Below are 24,129 nucleotides of genomic sequence, written 5' to 3'. Positions count from 1 at the left end.
GGGGCAGTAGGGGCACCTGCCGCCCCCCCCCAGTCCTGAAGAAAATACTCAAATTCGGGAAAACACAATAGAACAATTCGGGGAAAATTAGTTGGCCTTAGTCTGAATACTTTTCACTATTACACCCACAATATTAGTTGTAATCCATGTAAAAATACGTGGCGATTCGTTTGCATCCCTATATAGCTGTTTGGCAGTAATGCTAATATGAATAAATGTAATCCAGATTCGGGGATTTCGTTTAATTCTGGCAAAAATGGGAGCCCGTACGCCTATGAATAAATAATGACTCATATAAGGCTTACTGAACTTGCTAAAAACACACTGTTCAGAGGCGCAGTCGAGGAGGGGTTTAAGCTTCAAAAAAGCACATAGATACATTATAATTTCAAAGTACATTAACATACATTAATTTATATGTAGGTGATCGCGTCCAGAAACACTCCTCCTATCAGGGTATTTCATTTCGTCTCGCTCCACTAAAAACAACTAAAACCATTGTATTCGTAGGCCAGGAGCCGGGAGTGGGAAGGAGGAACAGTCCCCCCCCCCCCCACCCCACCCCCACACACACTTGATGACGCAAAAATACCGGGTTTTTTCTTTTGTTTTCTTTAAGAACGGGATTGTTTTTTGTTATTTGTCCAAATATATAAATAAAAATTAAAATCTGGCGTGTGCCTCCCATCCGCCATCCCCCACTTAAAGATTGTGTCTCTTCCCCACTGATGTTCCTACAGACCTGATTCATTCGTAACATGTAAACAATGAATTTTTGGTACTTTGACGTGTGTGTGTGTGGGGGGGGGGGGGGGGGGGGCACCCTTCATTTAAATCCAAACCTGCTATGAAAACCCCAACAATGGGATATGGTTCATTGACTTTTTTCCTTCGTTTTGTTTGTTTTGTTTTGTTTTTGTTTTGTTATTATTTTACATTGAGAAAAATAAAATCGTTTCCTCTAGTTGGTTTGTGTACTGTACGGTCAGTGCTCCCTCACTCCATTGCGTACGCAGGTAGGTAACTAGACAGACACTGTGTGTGTGGTTTGATAAAATGACGTCATTTCATATACCATGTATAACGGTAATTAGCCGGTATACACCGACATACGTCCTTGGTGTTTTGTTGACTAGATTCAAGGAGTGTCCGTAATATTAAGTTCCATCTGGGCCACTCTTTGGCATCCATGTTGAATCACCACTGATATAAACCTACACTGTGTCGCTCAGTGTATTGATGAAAGACAAAATGAAAATATAATATCGATAGAAAACACAGACATCTGAGGAAATTCTTCCTGGGTGTGGGAGAGGATAGGTTAGTTTAGTTCCTAAAATCAAACTTGGTAGGCTGGGAATCATGGCCGTACAGCTTAAAGAGACTATCCTTACCATTTGTTGCCATTATTAAGATGTTGCCGACTAACGGACGTTTTAATCACTAACAATTAATTTTAAATTAAAAAAAAATGTCTAACATAAGTACCAGTGGCTGTATATTAAATGTATTTCTGATCGTCCTAGTGTTTGTACTAGTTCAAGCTTAATTTTATTTTCCGATATAGTATTATATTTTATCATACGTATGAAAATATTGAGAGACCAAATCCAGTTTGGGCTACTTACAAATATTAGGACGACCTTATATATGTACTTACTGCATTTATTTATCAGTTTTGTTTTAGCTTTCACATTGCTTGTATGTATGACACTGTATTAAACAATTCATGTATACCCCTATACATGGGCTGTTTGTTTGTATGTGAGGGACTGGGGGGAAATGAAGCTTAATAATAATAATTTTTAAAATAATAAAAATAATAAATAATAAAATAATAATAATAATAATAATAATAATAATAAATAAATAAATTAATTAATAAATTAATTAAATAAATAAATAAATATTAGGACGACCAGAAAGACATTGAATATACAGACACTTATATTCTAAAAAACACAACTATATTTAGCATGTAATTTTAGTCGTTAAAGAATGTTATTAGTCTGAAACATCTTACAATGGCAACAAACTCAGGACAGTTTTTTTAAAAGAACCGGGGGAGGGGGGGGGGGGGGGAGAGGGCAGTAACGGAACATTAGGACACAGCATTAAAGGATTTTCTAAAACTAGACTAAAAAGGGTCCTTTTAAACTAAGATGGACACTTTCTAGTAGTTTTCGGCTGGGTATAACTGGATATTTTATGTACAACATATCGCAAGTTTATCTGTATATTGTACTTGATACATCGAATAGATGAAATATATATAACAAATACATGGAAATTTATGACGTCCAAAGTTGACTTGGATATCATATTATTATTTAGATACGTTATAAAAAAAAACCTGGTGTTTATTCACAATATAATTTGTTTTGGTTTGTTGTTGTTGTGTGGGTTTTTTTTTTTTGGGGGGGGGGGGGGTTGGGGAGTATGTGTGTTGTTATTGGGTGGGGATTTTTGTGGGGTATTGTTTGTTTTGGGTTTTTTGTTGGGGCTGGTTATTTATTTATTTATTTTATTTTATTTTATTTATCTATTATATTGGTATACGGAAGAACCGTATCTGAAAAGTTATTATTTGGCTGAATATAAATATAATTTTCTATTAATCGAATGCAAATCAAATGGAAGAAATCATTTCTTTATTTAGATTAATTGTCATTATGAAACCAGTGGGTTACACAGTCATTGTATTGAGGCTGATATCACTCGTATGGCCTAGTTTCACACAAAAAAAAGGTTATGAAATAACATTTTATTACCAGTTTTTTCATGAAAGTATGAATCAAAATTGACCAGTCAGTGGTCTAACTGGACCATGAGTACACGCTTTGTTTGGGACGTCACGCGGGTATGACTGGCCCGTGAGTAATTGGCTATCGCCGTTATTACACAGAACAAGAAACAAAGAGAGTTAACGTGCTGAGGCACACACCGTGCGTTGAGATATAAGGACACACAGTTTTAAATACCATTCAACTGAAGCAGCTCCGCCGAGTTGTCTGTTCACCGTGAGACATATAAAACACCTATCTCACGCCTTTGTTGTCCACGCCGCGTTCGTAGCAACACGAAAACTCTCGAAACATATACGGAAACATACGATCCCTCTGATGTCAGCCGCTGCTCGCCGTTCATTGGCTGTCCTAAATATAGGGCCACGGCGATGAGATCATCTCTTTTCCGCCACGAGGAGGCGCTGGGCATATCTTTCATTCATGGCTATCCACTCAGTCATTTACGTGTAACGCGGCGACGAGAGAAGGAGTTCTAAGACTAAGGGAGGATGAGCGTTTAGCAGTGGTTACTAACAAACTGTCATGGTGTAAGTGGAGAAAGGCAATTCGTTGGGAGTGTCGCTGCATGTGGGAGTCTGGGTGTTTGTGTCTGCGAGAACTATCGAGCGGGGTATACGAATCTTTTAGTTTTGTTTACATAATATTTCTAATATTACTACCGCGCCGTGGGATATATAGCTCTGATATCACCACCTGCTTTTTAATGGTATGGTCGTGGTTTCGCTGGTTTAAGTCAAGTATTTTCGTGGATACTATTTCACCCGAACCCATGCCTGCGTCTGGAGAGGTCGAGGTTTTGCGACCTACGAGCTTCGCCCATCAAACGTTACCAGACCGACGGAAAATCGAGCTGAAGTTAGACTTCTCGTCGTTGGGGTCCCCCCAAGGGGTGGCACCTGAAGACTGTTACCACATTCGGAAGAAGTGCAAACTGGACTCGATGTCAGTGGCCAGCGCTTTTTCGAGCAGCAAGAAATCGTGCTTGACAGCGAGGACTATGTCCCCTCATGAACTGGCGTCGAAACTGTCGAAATCCAAGCCCGTGTTGGTGCTGGACTGTCGCCCCTTCCTGGCGTACAACCGGCACCACATCCAGGGCGCCGTCAACGTCAGCTGTGCCGACAAGATCAGCAGAAAACGGCTGGAGCAAGGCAAGTTGAACATTGCCGACTTCATATCGTCGACGGAGGCGAAAGACGTTCTAAAGAAACGCACCCAAATTGTGATATATGACGAACACACGACAGACTTGAAGGAGGTGGCACTGGACAACGGGTTGAACTTTGTTCTGTCTGTACTACTCAGGGAAGGGAAGGAAGCATTCGTTTTAAAAGGTAAGAATAAAAAAAGTAAAAAAATAAATAATAATAATAAAGTCTAATATACTAAACACCAGCATACGATTGGAAACTCTATGTTTAGATAGAGTCGTATATACGGAGGGGGTAGGGGTGGAGAGGGCGAATGTGTAATACCCTACTCCAACGAAAAGTGCCCTTTTTGTCTAGGTGAAAATATTATTACGTCCTGACTCGTCTAGTTAAGAGTCCTCTAGTTCTCGATGGTTCCATATAACTAGAACAACATGAATTTAGGGCCAGGAGATAAGAGCTCGAGTCACCTTTAGCCCTACCCCTTATTGATATTGATGTCCCACATATCAATATCAATAAGGGGTAAGGTTGGATGTGATTCGAGCTAGGGGATACGAGCTCAATACAGCCTTCTGGATATCCTGGGGGTGATAAATAGTTTTAATTAGTAAAATATAGCTTCATAAATGGACAGGTAACACTCGAAATATTTTTTCTATCATTATTTTCAAACATATGTTTGGTAAATTGTATTTGGTAAAGGTCTTTCTGATTAGGTGGTCTTCATATAGAGATTGAAATAGAGAAAGAAAGAATATATCTGAAGTATTCTGTGTATGGAAGTAGCTGTTATTCACGTAATCAAGTTCATTACATGCAAAACTAAAAGTCTCATATGTTTTACAATTTTATTATGCCGACTTCTTATTCAGAATTACAATTTCGTCATCGTTTCACAGTATAAAACTTACACATGTGGTGACATCACTATAAAACGTGTCATACGTCGTAACATTTTAATAATATGGCTATAAAAAGACATTAGTGTTGTGTTTCAATGATACATACACACGTGAACGTCAGCTGATTGTCGATAACGATATAAACAAGTGGTTGTTCATACCTGTGTAGATTTTCACACACTCGGTGTTATTGAAAATCGAAAAACAACTTTACGTAAAGGTAGAAAAAAACCCCAAAATCATCTAATGAACAGGTTTCACTATAAAGACTCGTATTTAACATGATCGTTTAAGTGGTTACGACAGTCTACATCTCTGGCAGGTTAGTCAGCGGCTGGTATTGGCGGAAGAAACCGGAACGCTGGCCTAGTTTTCGGTACCGCTGACTCACTCGAGCATACTTCGCTGGCGTTTTGTTTACAGTTGTGAGTCGCTTCCCTGTTTGGGAAACCGCCACATGTAACCACAACAAACACGCTCTGTTGTCTTTTTCCGCTGAACTCTGTTCACGGAATTCTTGATCAATTTCTTCTTTCAACACCAAATCGAGTCTGTTTGATGTGACCTTCAATTTTTTTTTGTAATTGTTCTCTAGATGATAAGTTACAGCTTTCGTTTCCAAGGTTTTGAATTTGTCATCAGTATTGTCCTTGAATCAGTTAAAAGAGAATATATTAAAGTGATTTTTTGTTACATTAAAAATAAATAAATATATAATTAGTTTTAGTTAGTCAACTTACCATTATGCATGGAATATTTCTGTCTTTATATATGTTCGGCAATAGTTCCGTCCGTTTCCCCATAAGAAATGTTTATTTAACAAATGTTTTATTTTAATATTCATGAATATTAGGTGAGTTAACGTTAGATTCCATTCAAGAATTCCAGCATAACCTTTCCACGTCTTTAATATATTATATCAAGTCCCGAGTAATTTAGAAAATGTGTGTCTTCAAATTAACACCCGCCCATCCCGTGTCCATCCTCTAACTTAGTACAGACAGTGTGTCATACATGGAGTTCTTAACATTGTTTGATATAATATATGTCTAAAAGTTACGGACAAACGTAAAAGAACATTACTAAGATAAACAGTAATATAAAAAACTAAAATAAATTATGAATAGCTGATAATTTATTTTGTTTATTAATTATTAAAATCTTAAAATAAGTGGTAACTTATTTGTAATACAATTTTAAAATTCTAAAAGTGTAACTAACAAAGATATGTTTTAATAATGAAAGATGTAGTAAACGGTGAAATGTGAAAACTATACTATTAAACTTTAAGAGCTGCTATCACTGGCTCCCTGTCACTGTCCTGAGATAAGTCTAAGCACTTCAATTAAAAATATGTTTAGCTTGCCTTAGCATGTAAAAAAAACCCATTGCTACAAATGGATTAAATATCAATGGTCAATATGATAAAATCTTAAATGGCTCCCCATTATCGAAGTTTAGAGGTGAATTAATCACTTCACTTAGTTTTATCACGGTAAATACTGTGGGATTGTAATGAAGTATGACGTTTTATCGCCATTATCGAAAAGGTGTATATAACAAAACCTGTTGCTGTTAATCTGTAGTCCTGGCTTATGAAAAGTCTTCTTTTTAAAAAATACATCTATCATTACAACCCATAAAACAAGTAAATTGGTAATAAAAATATGTTTATATGCTTACGGTTGTTAACATTAAGCTGTAATAAACAGTTAGTTTAATAGTTCATTTTGAAAATTCCACACCCATGGATCAAAGATCGTTTAGTGGCTCACGAGTAGTTCATGTTGCGCACTTCCTATCTATAATCTGTTCTTGAAAGCGGCAATTGGAGCCAATTTGTGTGTCCAGGACAATGTGCTTGAATCGTAACTGGATGCCAGGACTAAACTAAATTACTCTTATCACTACCATCATAATCCAAGACAGGCATTTTGCGCTAAACCTAATAAAAAGCCGAATCTATTAGATGTTTCAGTCTAGAAACAAACGACTGACAATATATTCAGTCATGCAACGGCGACTTTGCGAATCGTGTTTACTATCCACAGGACAGAGTTGTATAACATTACACGCTATTTCATCACTCGCAGTGGGTGAAGATGTTATCACAATACTAGTCCAGTACAAAATCACGTGTTGACAGTTACTAAAAAAAGGGAAGAAAGAAAACCAGTTTAAAAAAACACAAAAAAAACACGCCAGTTTTTTTAAATCAGAAGTTTGATTGTAGATGACTGGAAAACGTGTTTAGGAAACGCTACGTTCTTGGTAACAATGACGTGAGGTACAGGAGTTAAAATTCGATTTGTATTTCGTATATACCGCGATTGATTAAAACCAGCCTTTTTTGTAAATGAAAAACAGCAATCTTTTGAAACGTACATTCCTTAGGGTCTAGCTGGTAAAGTGGTATCTAGAGAGTTGTCTGCCATTTCCATGAGTCACAATGCGGCTTTATTCTGTCTTGTCAATTTCAACGACTTAACCGAGCAGTTCCCCGTTAACTGGGGGAGTTCACCGTCTCAGCATTATCTCTAATCAAAGCGACAAAAAAGAACTTTTCTATTTTAATTTTATCATCTTCCCTCCTTTTTTGTGATTTACATTCACTGACCGAACCGAACCGAACAGCGTGACTTTTCCCCATCTCTTCATTCCCAGTAAAATGTAAAGTTTATTTGATCTCGGTTTATACGGCTCGGCACCGCGAGCACACACACGTACAAAGTTTATCTAGGCAGCATGTGCTCGGCTGAGCTTTCCTTATGGAGGGGTCTCGAGGTCTTTGGCTACTAACGCCATGACTCACCGCCGAACTGGGCCCAGCCTGGGAAATATTATTACAAACGTATATCACTACAAACACCGACACACTCATCAGTCGAGATATGTCTGCGAGTTATTTATTATCGCGTTATCGCATATTGCTATCCTAAACAGGGCCCTGTTGTATATACTAGTACAGTATATGAAGATATAACACTGTATTGCAAATCACAAAGATATGTCAGCATTTTTGCATCCATACTAATATCATGAAGTGGTCTAAGTGGAACCTGTTTTGTAGGCCTTCGTGGATAGTAACCACCTGTCTGTAAAGAACATTTGATGCATTCGTACATTATGAAGCCATACATACACACGCGCACACATTTGTAAAATATACCTAATTCAACTCTACCCCAAACTATTTAAAGGGCATCTCTAAGTTACTAAATAATGTAATTTGCTTTAGAATAAATTCTACAAGAAATAAAGCCTTTGGTAATATAACAATTTTTACTATGAAAGGCACATAATCTAAGTGGATTTTTGGCTGGGTTTTTTTAAATCTTTTTCTTATTATTATGCTTCTTTTTTTCTTTTTCTTTTTGGGTGTGTATGTGTTTGTTTTCGGGGTGTTTCTTTTTTTCTTTTCATTTTTGTAACAGTTTCTTATCGTTAATTTACATATTATTTACAACTCAACTACTTGCTTAAATTAGTAATTTTTACATATCCAGTATCCTTATATTAGTTAAAACTGTATTTTATGCGAAACGAAAAAAGTAGGTATGTCGGTTAACTAGGTCAGTGACTTTAAGTGCACAGAACTTTCTGATTATCACAAAGGTTAAGTTGTTTTTTGTTTATGTTAGTACGTGTTGTTATTTCAGGGGGCCTGAAAGACTTCTCCCACAAGCACAATGACCTGTGCATGAGTTCCCTGAAGGACCTCTCGAACAAGCACAATGACCTGTGCATGACTTCCATGCGATGTCCGGGCTTCAGTCGGCCCCTGTACAGCCCCACGGGCCAACCCATCCACGAGCCGGACGCCGAGATAGAACAAGCCATTACCTCACAGATACTACCTTTCTTATACCTGGGTAAGTCAAACCTTTCTTGTACCTCACAGATACTACCTTTCTTATACCTGGGTAATTCAAACCTTTCTTATACCTGGGTAATTCAAACCTTTCTTATACCTGGGTAATTCAAACCTTTCTTATACCTGGGTAATTCAAACCTTTCTTATACCTGGGCAATTCAAACCTTTCTTATACCTCACAGATACTAACTTTCTTATACCTGGGTAATTCAAACCTTTCTTATACCTGGGTAATTCAAACCTTTCTTATACCTCACAGATACTAACTTTCTTATACCTGGGTAATTCAAACCTTTCTTATACCTGGGTAATTCAAACCTTTCTTATACCTCACAGATACTAACTTTCTTATACCTGGGTAATTCAAACCTTTCTTATACCTGGGTAATTCAAACCTTTCTTATACCTCACAGATACTAACTTTCTTATACCTGGGTAATTCAAACCTTTCTTATACCTGGGTAATTCAAACCTTTCTTATACCTGGGTAATTCAAACCTTTCTTATACCTGGGTAATTCAAACCTTTCTTATACCTCACAGATACTAACTTTCTTATACCTGGGTAATTCAAACCTTTCTTATACCTCACAGATACTAACTTTCTTATACCTGGGTAATTCAAACCTTTCTTATACCTGGGTAATTCAAACCTTTCTTATACCTCACAGATACTAACTTTCTTATACCTGGGTAATTCAAACCTTTCTTATACCTGGGTAATTCAAACCTTTCTTATACCTCACAGATACTACCTTTCTTATAACTGGGTAAATGTCACATTTCTTATATCTCACAGATACTACCTTTCTTATAACTGGGTAAATGTCACATTCCTTATCTCTCACAGATACTACCTTTCTTATATCTGGGTAAGTCTCACATTCCTTATACCTCACAGATACTACCTTTCTTATACCTGGGTAAGTCTCACATTCCTTATACCTCAGATACTACCTTTCTTATACCTGGGTAAGTCTCACATTTCTTATCTCACAGATACTACCTTTCTTATACCTGGGTAAATGTCACATTTCTTATACCTCACAGATACCACCTTTCTTATACCTGGGTAAATGTCACATTTCTTATACCTGGTTAAGTCTCACATTTCTTATACCTCACAGATACTACCTTTCTTATATCTGGGTAAATGTCACATTTCTTATACCTGGTTAAGTCTCACACGTATTATACCTGGCTAAATCTCACACGTTTTATACCTGGGTATGTTTCACATTTCTTACACCTAGGTACATTTTTCTTTTCTTACACACACCTGGGCAAGTTTCACATTTCTAACACCGGGGTAACGCGGGATCCTCCTATTTGAAACTCCAGATTCCAACCAGTACTGTTGACGTTCTTTTACCTGAATAAATTTTACCTTTTCTTGTACCTGGGTAGCTTTTTCTTTCCTTATATGTTAGTATGATTTCGCACATTCATTCATAAACATGAAATTGTAAAGCATTGTATTTTTTACGTACATGCATACAGAACATCAAATTTCATATCATTTTACCTTTGTATTGCACAGCGATACATCTTTGAAGACCATCATGCTATAATGTTGTTATTTTATTTGCAGGTAACGAAAGGGACGCAGCAAGTTTAGATTGTTTGATGAACAACAAAATAAATTATATTCTCAACGTCACATCACACGTGCCTCTTCATTTTGAGAAAAATGGGATCAAATACAAACGACTACCGGCCAATGATAGCTGCCAGCAAAATCTCAAACAGTACTTCGAGGAAGCCATAGAGTTCATTGGTAAGTTGAATTTCGTATTCTCTGTACATATTGTAAACATATATTTGGCGTTATTCCTCAGCTAATGAGATGAGGTGAATCAATCATGTAGACTGTAATTCAGTTTCGTGTTTAGTAAGATTGGAGGGAGTGGTACTTTTCAAGTAGATCTTTTTTTTTTTTAAATATTACTTTAAAATACCTTGTACGGGTATTCAAAGTCTTGCTTTACTAATGCTAGGCTTAGACTGTCAACTATCACGATAAAGTTAACCAAATTGACGGTTGCGTTGTAATTTCCCCAACTCCCAACTTACGACGGATGCGCTCAGATTAACAACTAATGGACCATACGACGAGAATCACAAGAGCGCTCAAACTAGCAACTGGACAGTCGAAGAAGTCGTGACAGCAGAAAGTTGGCTAACTTTCTGCTGACAATTGGTAGTTTGATTCTAGCATAAGTCTTCCTGCGATATGCGTATGAAACAGGGGAGGGATCTGAAGATGTCTGCTGCCCTCCTCCACAACTAGAAAATTAAGCATTGTTCTGACCAAATTCTACATTTTTCACAGAAGAAATCTCACGTTACCGTTACAATATCTCAGCAAATTGGTTTTGCGACCAGCTTCCCCAATAGAGAGTCACCCCATACGCATATGGCGCCTGCTGTCCCCTAATCGCACCATTTTAAAATTTGCAGCCGGTTATGAAATCACGCTACCTCTCATCTCCGTACCTCACAGCTTGTTTATTGCCCTTTCGCACGCAAATGACTACTGATAGCGCTATTTTTTAGCACTTGGCGCTAAAGAGGATTTCCTTTATTGCTTTACAATTGATTGTGAAAATAAATCGCTTTGTTACAGCATCGACTCAATTTATGTAATACCCGTATCAACACACGGCGCACAAAGTGAATTAAATGGAGCAAAATAAATTCATTCCTAACAACATTTATTATCGGTCGATCGAAAACGCCAAACCTCGCGGGAAGGGGAAAAAAACCCACCTTCAGCTGGTGAAGTCGATAGGACGTTGTGCGATGTCTTTCTTAAAAATCGATGAGTAAAATAAATGTTGACGTTTTCAAGGCTGGTGAACAAGTTAGTAATACTCTGCTGTGGTCCAACACGTATGTATTAACAACTTGTTATTGTGAAAAAGTGGCCAATCCTAAACCTGGGACTTGTTGACCGATGAATCATTGGTATCAGTTTGCATCCGGCTGAGGTTGTTCGGTTGAAGGATCGAATCCTCTAGGTGGACACATTCTCTGAATGCATTTTTTCCCCGTCACAACCAGTGCCCTTCGAATGGTTTATCAAATGTCGTGGTATGTGCTGTCCTGGTTATGGAGAAAGTGCATATAAAGATCCATTTTTGCTAATGGAAACATTTAGCGGGTTAATTTGAAGACTACGTGTCACAATTACCATATGATTGACATCCAGTAGACAAAACTACTGTTTTCTCTTCAATATATATTTATCCGAAATGTGTCCTACCTTTATTGAAATGTGTCAGACCTTTATTAGAAATGTATCTTACATTTATAAGAAAGATGCTTTTATTTTCGTATGTCAATGTGGTAGTTTGTTTATTGTAAACATACTTTTACTAATATATTTCATACACTCCCATTCCCCACACCAAACACACATAAGCAGGATAAATTTCTTCAATAATCGTTATTTAATTAATAAATGGGAGGAAATTCGTTTTAGCTTTTCAGTGACTTAACAGTCTAACATCACTGATTTCACTGTTTATCGATCCCGTAACAATGAGATAAGCACGGCCTTTTCAACTGTTTGTTGTGGTCTGATTTTTACTTAATGACTGTCGATAAAATGAGCAGCGAAGTGCAATTCGCCGTGTTCTCTCCGTTTTCACGCCGCGTATCTTCGTGTGAGAGTATATTCCGATTGACTAAGACCTAAAACTGTACAAGACTGATCAATAAGAGATCTCGTGTTGATAACACTCACACAAACGTGATCATTTAACAAATCTCGATAGCTGTAAGTCTTCATTAGTCACGACTTCGATTATTCCTTTTGATACAGTAACCGCTTATGCTAATCTCAAGCTGTCAACTGCCAGCGGAAAGTTGGCCAACTCGACGGTTGCGTTATAATTTCCTCAGCTTCCGACTTAGAAGGGTGCGCTCAGATTAACAACTAATAGGTTATACGACGATAAACGCTAGCAGCTGGAAAGTTGTAGAAGTCGTCAGAGGAAAATAAATGCTGGCAGTTGGTAATCTGAGATTAGCATTACATGGAGTATTATAGTGGAAAATTACTAAAACCTTTAAAACACTGGTCTTTTCTTGTGAAGTAAAGGCAGGGCAGATTTGTTTAACGACACCTCAGCATATTTTAAACTGCGGGTATTTGGTGCCGAAGATATGGTTAATTTCATACTTTGTTAAGAAGAAAACAAAGAAAATTCGCTGTCACTTCATATACTACTCGTCCCAACCAGTGTTCCATGGTTGATATATTAGTGGCCGTGGTATGTGCTGTCCTTTTTTTTTTTGGAAAGTGCACATACAAGATCCCTAATGGAAAAATTTAGGGGATTTACCGAATGTTTGACATCCAGTAGACGATGATTAATAAATCAATGTGTTCTAGTGATGTCTGGAAACAAAACTAACTTCAATACCATATGTTATTAAAAAGTAGTACGCCAACTTTTACATGTGGTTTCTCATAGTTAGGACAGACTCACAGTGCATACCACGGCCTTTTGGTGTACTAGTCGTGGGCACTGGTTTTGACGAGGGGAAAACAAGTGTCCATCGAGGGTGATCGATCCCACAACCTATTTCACCCTAGGCTAGCGCTCTCCCATTGATCATGGAATACAGCGGCGAATTCAGTCGATGCATAATAACCCTTCGTCTTGCTTTTATTGCTCTGGATTAATCTGCTGTGACAACACAAGCAGGGAACATCAAAGCATATTGACATGTTTGTGTAAATAAAAAAAATATAATAACGCTTAGCTGCGACAACAAAATCTTTCCGACTGAAACAAGTTCGTCAATTGTTATCCAATAGATTTTTCTAATTTGCATAATATATCCATTTCTTCAGCGAAACTTGTCGATTCATATTGACAAACGCGGACCCATATTATATGTTGTGCAAATCCAATACCTGATGTCGCGGCTTTATAGATTCCATTCAGGTAAATCATGACTCACGGTATAATGTATTTGTTTCCATGGTAACGACGTGTTGCAGAGGGGGGACAGGTCGCATTCGATTCAGAGAGCGTGTGCGATGCGCACAGCCTGTGTTAATTAGTTTGTATCCAAGCGCACGCCAGGTATTGAGGTGCTATTAGGAAAGCAGGCTATTATTGCCGTGGGAATCCCGGCAGATGGTTATTGGCAGTCCTCTCTGCCCCAGGTGTAGCGGTGATGTGAGTCATACCTGTTCGAGATTTGTCACTTTACCTTTGTTTGATCAAAGGGGGCATTAGATGTTTAAGAAACTGTCCTGTTTATTTGTGACATGGCCCTCGGTTTAATATTAGTTTATCTGAACGTAAACACTGAGCTGACTTATCGTAAATTTGAAATATTTCGCTCTTTTTTGTATCTTTCTTTAACACATTTGTAAACAAGCATATAAACATTTATAGGAATCGGGATGTAGCCCAAGCGGTAGCGTGTTCGCCTGTGAAGCGCTCGGTCATTGGATCGATTCTTCTCAGTAGACCCATTTGCAGTTTGGGCTATTTCCCTTTCCAACCAGTGGTCCACAACTGGTTCATCAAAGGCCATGGTATGTGTTGTCCTGTCTGTGGGAAAATGCATATAAAGGACCCCTTTTGCTTATCGGAAAGAGTAGCCTATGTGGCGGCAGCGGGTTTTCTCTGAGTCTGAAGACATATGTCAGAATGGCCATATGTTTGACGTCCAATAGCCGATGATAAGATAAAAAAATCAATGTGCTCTAGAGGCGTCGTTAAATAAAACAAACTTAACTTTATAAACATTTATATAAATGTTTTTAAAGATTGTTTAGTTCAGTTCAGTTCAATATAATTTTATTTTATTTGTTTACCTTTTAAAACATTTTCATGTACGTGTTTTCCGCGTAAGAAGATACTCTTTTTTTCAAGTTATGTTAAGGGGTTTGTTTGTTTTTTGTTTATTTATTTTGTTTCTATGAAAGTGGATTAAAGGGACTATCCTGAGTTTGTTACCATTGTAAGATGTTTTAATAACTTTTTAACAACTAAAATGACATACTGAATACAGATTCTTATTTACAATTTGTATTTCCAACGATCAGAAACACATTTATACAGCCATCAATACAGAACACTGTATGTAATATGTAATTATAGTTGCTAAAATGTCTGTTAGTCGGCGACATGTTAGCAAGGACAACAAACGCAGGATAGTCCCTTTGGAAAAATAATCTTCTGGTTTGTTTTTTAAATCCCAATTTAACATTAATTACTGTCTTGTTATATTAAAAAACATGTCACATTAGCTCATCTTAGTAAAAGTGAAAGAAATCTGAATTTTAAATGTCAGTGAATGCTCTTAAAGGGACATTCCCGAGTTTGCTGTCATTTTAAAGATGTTATCGACTAACAGAGACTTTTTAACGATTGTAATTACATATCAAATATATTTTTTCTGTATAACATATTAGTGGCTGTATATTAAACGTGTTTCTGATCGTTCTAATATTTGTACTAGGTCAAATTTCATTTTATTTCCTAAAATATGTTTTTTTCATACGTACGAAATTATTTGAAGACAAACTCCAGTTTGGGCTTCTTACAAATATTAAGACGACCAGAAACACATTGAATATATAGACACTGATATTCTAAACAAGTTAATATATTTAATATTTAAGTTTAATCGTAGAAATATTTTGTTAGTCGGAAACATCTTACAATGCAGCAAACTCAGGAATGTCCCTATAAGGGCGTGTACTATACAAACACTTGACAAGACGAGAATTCTCGCGCTAACTTAAGTTGCTTGCGGATTTCTATCGTCACTGTTAATCATCCTAGATGTTTAGGACACTCTTCAGTCCAGACTCCTCACCGACGGGCCTGTTAAATAACAATATTTCGTGCTTAACTACAAAAAGGTTGCGATGGACACGCGCCCGTCGTCTCATTGAAGCATGTCTCGAACCTGTTGCTCGGATATTCTTTCTAGTGATTGGCCACTTGTGAGCTATCAGCAAGTGCTTATTTCACAAGTGATCGATTTTCACTTTGTAGCTGCCCTGCCATATGGCAGTTCTCGGCCAATTACATGACTCATGTCTTGCTGTTAATTAGCTCTGACAGAGAACAGCAACCGTGCGTGCGCGCGCGCGCGCGTGACAACACGCGTCAAAACCACTCGATGGATAAAAACTGGACTCGAGGCAATATGATGCGACTATTATTTCTCGTATCATCCTAAATAGCAGGAAATGACAACAGTCATAAAATGTGTCTTATCTTTTTGATGGCGTTAATATTAGTGAAAGCCAATTACACAAGTGAACGTGTGAATAGTCTAAACGCTATATGACATGCAACGTCCTGCTTATCCAATGTCTTGTGTGTGAACTTACTGTACTTTGGTTCAGAACAGATATTGAAATAAACAAACTTTGAATTAAATGTCACACGTAGTATTATCCACACTGAGTCATACATACATGATGAATAATAAATCAGTGTGCTTTAGTGGTGTCGTTAAACAAAACCAACTTAAAAAAACACTTTTAACTGTCATTCAGAGATACAATTTTATACGAAATCATATTTTGTAGTTTTGGACTGGTAGATGATGTTGCTTGTAGTTTCGATTATATGTAGGGGTTGAGAAGCCCTCGCATTTTTTTCGAACTAACGACCAGTTAATATGGTCACTAACTATTAGATATGAGTAACAAATGTTTAAAATTATAGTTCTTGCCTTGATAGAACTATATATGCTTATTTCTAACATTTGAATATATTGTTGTACACAGCACATAACTTATTCTTGATGTTTTGTTTTTGCAGACGACTGTCATCAAAATGGCGGGAAAATCCTCATTCACTGCCACGCAGGAGTCTCGCGTTCTGCCACCATCACCATCGCTTATATCCTCAAACACACGAAGATGACAATGACAGACGCTTACAAATACGTAAAAGGCAAACGTGCCATCATATCACCTAACTTTAACTTCATGGGACAGCTAATGGAATTCGAACGAGATTTGAACAAGGGGGAGACGCCGAGAATTTTGAATCCAAGATTGCAAGGTGTTGAAAGTACAGTTTGAACTGAAAAAAAAACATCTTTCAAGTGATACGGATACTGCTGTTGTCCAGCACAGCATAGATCACTGACAGTGCTTGTGTCTTTACCGGGTGACGACTGCAATAAGAAGATGATAAAGCATTATAATAATTTCACGGGAGATCTTAGAAGACTGATGTGAGCCAAAACAGTTTTAATACACGGAAGAACTCATTACAGACTAAACTTGTGTTCGAATCTCCGCATATTGCGATGTATACAATCGGCAATGTGGAGTCATCATTTGAAAATCATCAAACTTTACATCTAAACGGTTTGGAGGATCAAAACAAACACATTCCTACAGGGCAAATTATTGTTTTGATATTTGTACAATAGATATCACGTTTTGTGCCTTTGTTACCTAGCAGATCTCATACCAGCAGACAGCCCATCACGTCACAGGTGTCTTATGGCCTATGGTTAATGTACCTTGGACTTAACAACATGTCTGTTGGTTACATCGCGTATGTTACATCATCACTTGACACTTCATCGCAGTGGTTTTGTACGCGGCACGCGGCACACAGACTGCTAACAGACCGAGTCTCATCAATCACTGTTTTATCAAGTCATCTCACTTTAATCCGTTGATATGAATGGACTTCAGGGAATGTGCAAATAAAAAAAGACAAATTGACCAAATGTTTTTAAACAGGGCAAGATATGTGTTTATACATGTAGAGCGTGAATGGACGCGTGAATGAACGCGTGAATGAACGCGTGAATACTTACTGTAGCAGTGTTGTTTCTCATACATCATAGCCGTTTACCATATGGTTGGTTTGGAAGGCTGATTCTTGACGAGCGTGTGTGTGTGTGTGTGAGAGAGAGAGAGAGAGAGAGAGAGAGAAAGCGGCTGACTCATTTTAATGATATCTCATACATGCTGCCAGAACAGGCCAGCGAGGACTTGCTCGCATGGCTACCTCGTCGTAAAGATACACTCATCCATCCGCCATCCTTCATGACATCACCTAACATGGCCGCCTTGTATACTAGTATGTGTGACGCCATTCCATCACCAAAGATAGTGAGAGTGAAAGAGAGAGAAAAAGAGTGAGAGAAAGAAAGTGACAAACAGTTAAAAAGTTATCAAATGCAAATTAAAATAATTTCTACCTCGCCTGTTGTGAAAGAGATGAATGCTTTGTGATTTTCAGCGTGTTTTTATGTACACTCACAGTCTGTTTGACTGGGACTCTGTATTTTCTATGTTGTTTGTGTACATTTTATAGATAGTTGTAAACATGCCTACGATAACGGCTACATTGTCACCTCACCTCACCAACAATGCCTTATGAGAGACTGACGGTGTGCACAAATTGCATCTTGGCAGCTTTTGTACAAGTACGAACATTGCAATACGTCTAACTGCAATCTATCTAGTCATAGCCAGAGGCACATTTAGAGAAGCGTGATTTAGAGAAAACGCCACCCCTTTTTCCAAAACATTCGCGTATACCAATATAATTCTGCTTATTTATCGCCGCGTCTTTGTCGGCTATCAGTAATTTAGCCCTTCCCAAAATGAAAAGCATGTACGCTGATTCAGCCAGTTGATATTTATATAAAACATTTTTAATGAGTAACGTTTTTAAAATTCTAAAATAAACATGCTATTTGATTTTAATATACAAACTGTTATCCCTTTGAACATTATGTTAAATTCCGTATTAGAAACATTACATCGTATTCAATGTTACGATTTGCACAAAGCTTGAAACGTGGTTTGAGTTAAGAACTATGCAGTGCCACTATTTTATGAAAGCCCGGATGGTGAAACATGACTTGTATATACTTACCTAAATTATTTCAGTATTTATTTATAATTTATTTTGTACTACAAATATATATGTATCATTCCTATTCACATAGTAATGAAAGCAATAACTGAATGAATGTTGATAGACCCACCACCTCTTGGTTAACCCACGACAATTCATTGTATCGAATTGGCGTCAGTTATCTTTAGAATTTCGAAAGAACGATATAAGTAGCTTAAAATAATGTTAAAAATGTACCACGCGGGATATTAAACTTGTAGTAATAATATTTTGCTGGCACCCAGACTCTTGATGTGAGTACTACATGCCAAGCTATTTTATAAAATATTGGGTGCGTAAGACAAGGGGCCACTATTTCGCCTACTGTTTTTACTAAATGTGTAAAACATTATTTTATTTTTTTTATTTTTTAAAATTGTTTTATAAAATGATACAAGTTAAACGCTTGGTGTACATATTCAGGTAGCAAGGTTTTCCGGAGGCGTGGTCTATCATTTTATGTAAGTACCAAATAATCGTACGTTGTTACCGAACAGAGTGTTCATGTAGTGCAATATCTTCTGTCGGGTGTCAGGTCAAAGTTTTGTTTTGAACAGTACCATGTTTTGTCGGATGCTAGGGAGATTACAATGCATGTCTGCGTTGTTTAGTCTGCCTTGCAGATCGAAGTTTTGTAAGTGTGTATATTTGAATGTGTATATGACAGAAAACGGCCAAATGAGTTTACATTTTAAACAAAATGTGAAATAAAATGGTTAAATTTGAATCTGTTTTTGTTTTAATGTTGCCGTGTTGTTGTTGTGACTAGTATTTTGTCTCAAACTACTGTTCAGCATTTAGAACTCTTAAGAAGTTGTTTTGATTAACAACACCACTATTGGATGTCAAACATATGGTAATTCTGACTTGTAATCATCAGAGGAAACCCTCTACATTTTTCCTCATGCAGCAAGGGATCTTTTATATGCACTTTCCCACAGACAGGAAAACACATACCACGGTCTTTGTCCAGTTGTGGTGCACTGGTTGGAACAAGAAAAAAAACCCAATCGGTTAAATGGATCTACCGAGGTGGTTCGATCCTGCGAACACTATCGACTGAGCTAAATCCCGCCCCCTTTAGAACTCTTAAAGTTACTGACCCTAATTCTCAAGGTGCGTGCATTTTCTGTTTTGCAAAAAAAAAAGTCTTGATCTACAAATAAGACGACCAGAAACACATTTGGATTTTTAAATAAAATTTTAAAAAATATGCAAGTACACATATAGTTGTAAATAATGTATACGTTAACAGTAAAAAAAATTGTACTAATAGTAACTATACTAAACATCAAAAGAAACGCGAATATTAATTTAGTTTTCTTTAATTTTTAATTTAAATTCTTCAATTTGAATCCCATTTGGTTTTGTGTCCATTAAAAATATCAATATCCTATGAACATTTTACGCCAATTTTTGACAGACTATTCACCGAATTCATTATATCATGAAAAAATATATATTAAAATATATACGTTTCTTTTATTGTTCAGTATATTTTATATTGCCGTGCAACTAGTGTTGGTATCTTTAAATGACACCATGGACTACTACAACTGTTTAACAGCTGACCGATGAGGTTAAAGGGACTGTCACGAGTCTTCTTTCACGGTAAAATGTTTTTGATGATGCAAATTGCATATTAAATATATTTTGTTCTTTAAAATGTCAGTGTCTGTATAAACACGATGTTTGTTAGTGTCCTAATGTTTGTAATAGCACAAAACGGAATTTACCATCCAATAATTCCGTACGTATATTACTGAGTAAAATAAAAACAAGACTTCTGCAAACATTAACACATGACTGCAAACACAGAGTATATACACACCCTGGTATTCTAATCAAGAAAGGGGGCGGAACGTAGCTCAGTGGTACAGTGCTCGCCTGATGCGCGGTCGGTCAGGGATTGATCACCGTCGGTGGACCCACTGGGCTATTTCTCGTTACAGCCAGTGCTCTACAGCTGGTGTAATAAAGGTCGTAGTATGTACTATCCTGTCTGTGGGATGGTGCTAATCGAAAAGAGTAGCCCATGAAGTGGTTACAGCGGGTTTCCTCTCTCAAAATCTGTGTGGTCCTTAACGATATGTCCGACGCCATATAACCGTACATAAAATGTGTTGAGTGCAACGTTAAATAAAACATTTCCTTCCTTCTAATCAAGAAAATGTATGCAATATGTAATTTTAATCTTTAAACATACTCTTCGTCGGAAACTTCTTATAATTGCTGCAAAGGCGCACGTGCAGACATTTTAGCAGGAGGGGGTCTAGACTATGGCGAGCGAATTTTATAGGGGCGGGAAGGTCATGACATGCTCCCATGGAAAATGTATTGAAAACACTAAATTTTTTACTTGAGCAGGGAGGGGTTTCGGCCCCCAAAACTCATCATCCCGTGCATACGTGCCTGTTGCAAGCTCGGGCTTGTCCCTTTACTATCCTGGATAGACAGCCCGGCTAGCTGAAGCGTGTGCCTAGGACAGCGTACTTGAACCGTAATTGGATAGAAGTTGAGAATAGACTAGTCCCTTTAACACTCTAATTATTTTCCTTCTAAGTGATCACGTCTTCACAAATAATGTGTTTAATACCTTGTTCAAGCAATCGCTTGATGTGAGAGTGTACATCTTTAAAAAAAAAAAAAACATGGTTCATACATGGTTAAATGTATTAGTGTTTGGGCTCAATAAGTGACCTGGCTGTACGTGTTTGTTTTTCGTACGTCCGTCCTTTGTTTTACCAACATGTGTCTATGAGTCATATTCCAGTTGATATTGTTCTGCAAAATAAAGCTTTTCCTGCCAGGATGTGATAGCCGGTGCGGCGCGACGCGCGGTTAGCATTGCGAACTATTAGTCGCCTCGAAATAACGAATAGGATATTTTTAACACAGATAATTTGGGTGTAACAGGTAAATAACAAAGGAGAATGGGTCAAAACGCAAACGTAACGTAGCCAATCAAACTTCCAAACACACATAGATGCATGCATACATACATACATACATACATACATACATACATATACACTACAGACAGACAGACAGACAGACAGACAGACAGACAGACAGACACACACACACACACACACACACATACATATAAATATAATAGACACACACACACAGGCGCAACTGTGACACACACATACACAGGCACACATACATATACACACAAAAACACTGACACACACAGCAACACACTAACACACACACACACACACACACACACACACACACACACACACACACACACACACCAACGCCCACACACACACGCACGCACACACATACAGACACCTGAGACGAAACATAAAGTTTGTTTTCTTTAACGGCACCACTAGAGCACATTGGTTTATTATACATCGGCTGTTGGATGTCAAACATTTCGTAAATTTGACATATGGTCTTAGAGAGGAAACCCGCTACAATTTCCCATTAATAGCAAGATATCTTTTATATGCACGACTGGATAGCACATAGCACGGCCTATGATACACCAGTCATGGTGCACTGGCTGTTACGAGAAATAGCCCAGTAAGCCCACTGACGGGAATGGGTCTTAACCTGACCGCGCACCAGGCGAGCGCTTTATCACTGGGCTACGTCCCGCCCCCGATAAAATGACAGTTTATTTAACGACTCTTCAACACGTTGACACCGGAGACGAAGACTTGGTAGTAGCGGGTGGTACCCGACAGTAGACAACTGATCATCGTCATAGCAAAGTCGTCATCTGTAGGACAAATACGGAACTTTGTACCTTCAAAATACCTGGGCAGATCCTTACAAAAAAGGCCAACGCCCTTAATAAATGTTACCTTACCGCTCAGGATATAAAAAAGTTATTAATCAAACACAGGACGACACATCCTGATATGTCAGTCAGGCGTGCGGCTTATGGCTACTTTAAACATATTCTGGAACGGAGACGGATCTCGGGGTGGGGAAAACCTCAGTAGAACTACGCTTCGTCCGTGAACTGATACAGCAGGATGACATCGATACCGTGACGTGTTAACACGGTTACCTGGTCATTTTCAATCTTATTGTACCGACAAGGAAGACATATAAATACACAAAGGTGGTTCCGGGTGTATACACCAGTAACCTCAAATATACACTACAATATCACTAAAATAACCACAAACTAACCTGTTCTTGGTGTGTGGTGTCTGTAATGTGGTTGCTAACAGTATACGTAAGCAAAGTACGGTTTTGTTTTGTGACTAAGTTTTAAGAGTAACCACGTGCTCTGTCAATAACAACAGTTTTGTCTAAAAAAAAATATAAAATAGTACTCTGATCTTGGCACTCATTCCAGATATATTAATCAATGTGCTTCAGTGGTGTCATTAAACAAAAACACAGACTTTAAACTTTCGTTCTAGCTATCTAGGATAAGGGTTCAATGCTAGTTGCTAGAGACTACTGGTTCAGATGTTGGTTTAGTGGTCATTAGTAGCAAGGGATCTCTTATATGCACCATCCCAAAGACAGGATAGCATATACCACGGCCTTTGATATACCAGTCGTGGTGCACTGGCTGGAACGAACTATAGTCAATATCTTAACCACTAAACCTAATAGCTGGTGATTAAACAATGCGATGTAGGTTTTAAATAAACATTTCTTTCATTTCTCATGAACTCGGCTAGTACTAATATTTGGTTGAATTCTGACTACGGAAAACAGCACCAGCAATCCATGAATGGTCACACAGATAGAAACACAGACAGACAGACAGACAAATTGTTTATTAAAGTCTTAACCAGTTATGGTGTACATAAAAGTTGGCTCGTTGCTAACCGGTTGAAGTAACCTGTGTAGTTGAAGCGAGTTTCTCTCTCACACTAACCCACTGGACAATGAATCTATTTTGAATATAAGCACACAAATAAAATAATATTTATCATGATCATCACATTTGTCATCACCATCACCATCATTATCAAAACCATTATCATCATCATGTCCATAACCATTACCACCACCACTACCACCACCATAATCAACATTATTATCATCACCGTCATCATCAGTCTCGCCGCATCATCATTGTCATCGACATCGCCATCGCCATCGACATTACCACCACCACCATCATCATCATCGTCATCACCGCATTATCATCATCATCATCATCATCATCATCATTATCACCACTACCAAAATCATCACCACCATTACAAAAACATACTATTTTTTTGTCTATATACTGTTAAAAATAATTTGGTTCGTAAAATAATGAATGCAGCTCAACATAAAACAGAGCACGGATGTTCTTTTATAATGACTTTATTAGGCTTTCTGGGTTACAGAAATAATTATTTTCTATGTACGATTATGAGTAATAGCATTATAATAATATATAGAACAATGTATTCCTGCCTGAAACACATTTTAAACTGCTGCAAATTCTATCATCCTAAGTATTAAAATAGGTGTTTGGTGTCCTCACTCCCTGCCTCTC

General features: G+C 37.7%; 1 protein-coding gene across 1 annotated transcript; it reads left to right on the top strand.

The window, feature by feature from the left end:
* The first annotated feature begins 3,199 nt into the window (after positions 1-3,199).
* On the top strand, positions 3,200-19,380 carry LOC121371562 (dual specificity protein phosphatase 10-like). The gene is made up of 4 exons (XM_041497555.1): positions 3,200-4,141; positions 8,523-8,735; positions 10,328-10,513; positions 16,545-19,380. Exons 1-4 carry the CDS (start codon positions 3,373-3,375, stop codon positions 16,808-16,810), a joined length of 1,434 nt encoding a protein of 477 aa, XP_041353489.1. The 5' UTR covers positions 3,200-3,372; the 3' UTR covers positions 16,811-19,380.
* Positions 19,381-24,129: the final 4,749 nt, after the last annotated feature.

The sequence above is a fragment of the Gigantopelta aegis genome, chromosome 4 (assembly GCF_016097555.1).
Source record: "Gigantopelta aegis isolate Gae_Host chromosome 4, Gae_host_genome, whole genome shotgun sequence".
Taxonomy (NCBI): Eukaryota; Metazoa; Mollusca; class Gastropoda; order Neomphalida; family Peltospiridae; genus Gigantopelta; species Gigantopelta aegis.
The sequence above is the reverse complement of the archived record's forward strand: the minus strand, read 5'-3'. Positions and strand labels throughout refer to the sequence as shown.

Coding starts and splice junctions, on each gene's coding strand:
- LOC121371562 (XM_041497555.1), top strand. CDS start 3,373: ATGTGGGAGTCTGGGTGTTTGTGTCTGCGAGAACTATCGAGCGGGGTA. Junction 4,142..8,522: donor GGAAGCATTCGTTTTAAAAG/GTAAGAATAAAA, acceptor TTGTTATTTCAG/GGGGCCTGAAAGACTTCTCC. Junction 10,514..16,544: donor GGAAGCCATAGAGTTCATTG/GTAAGTTGAATT, acceptor TTGTTTTTGCAG/ACGACTGTCATCAAAATGGC.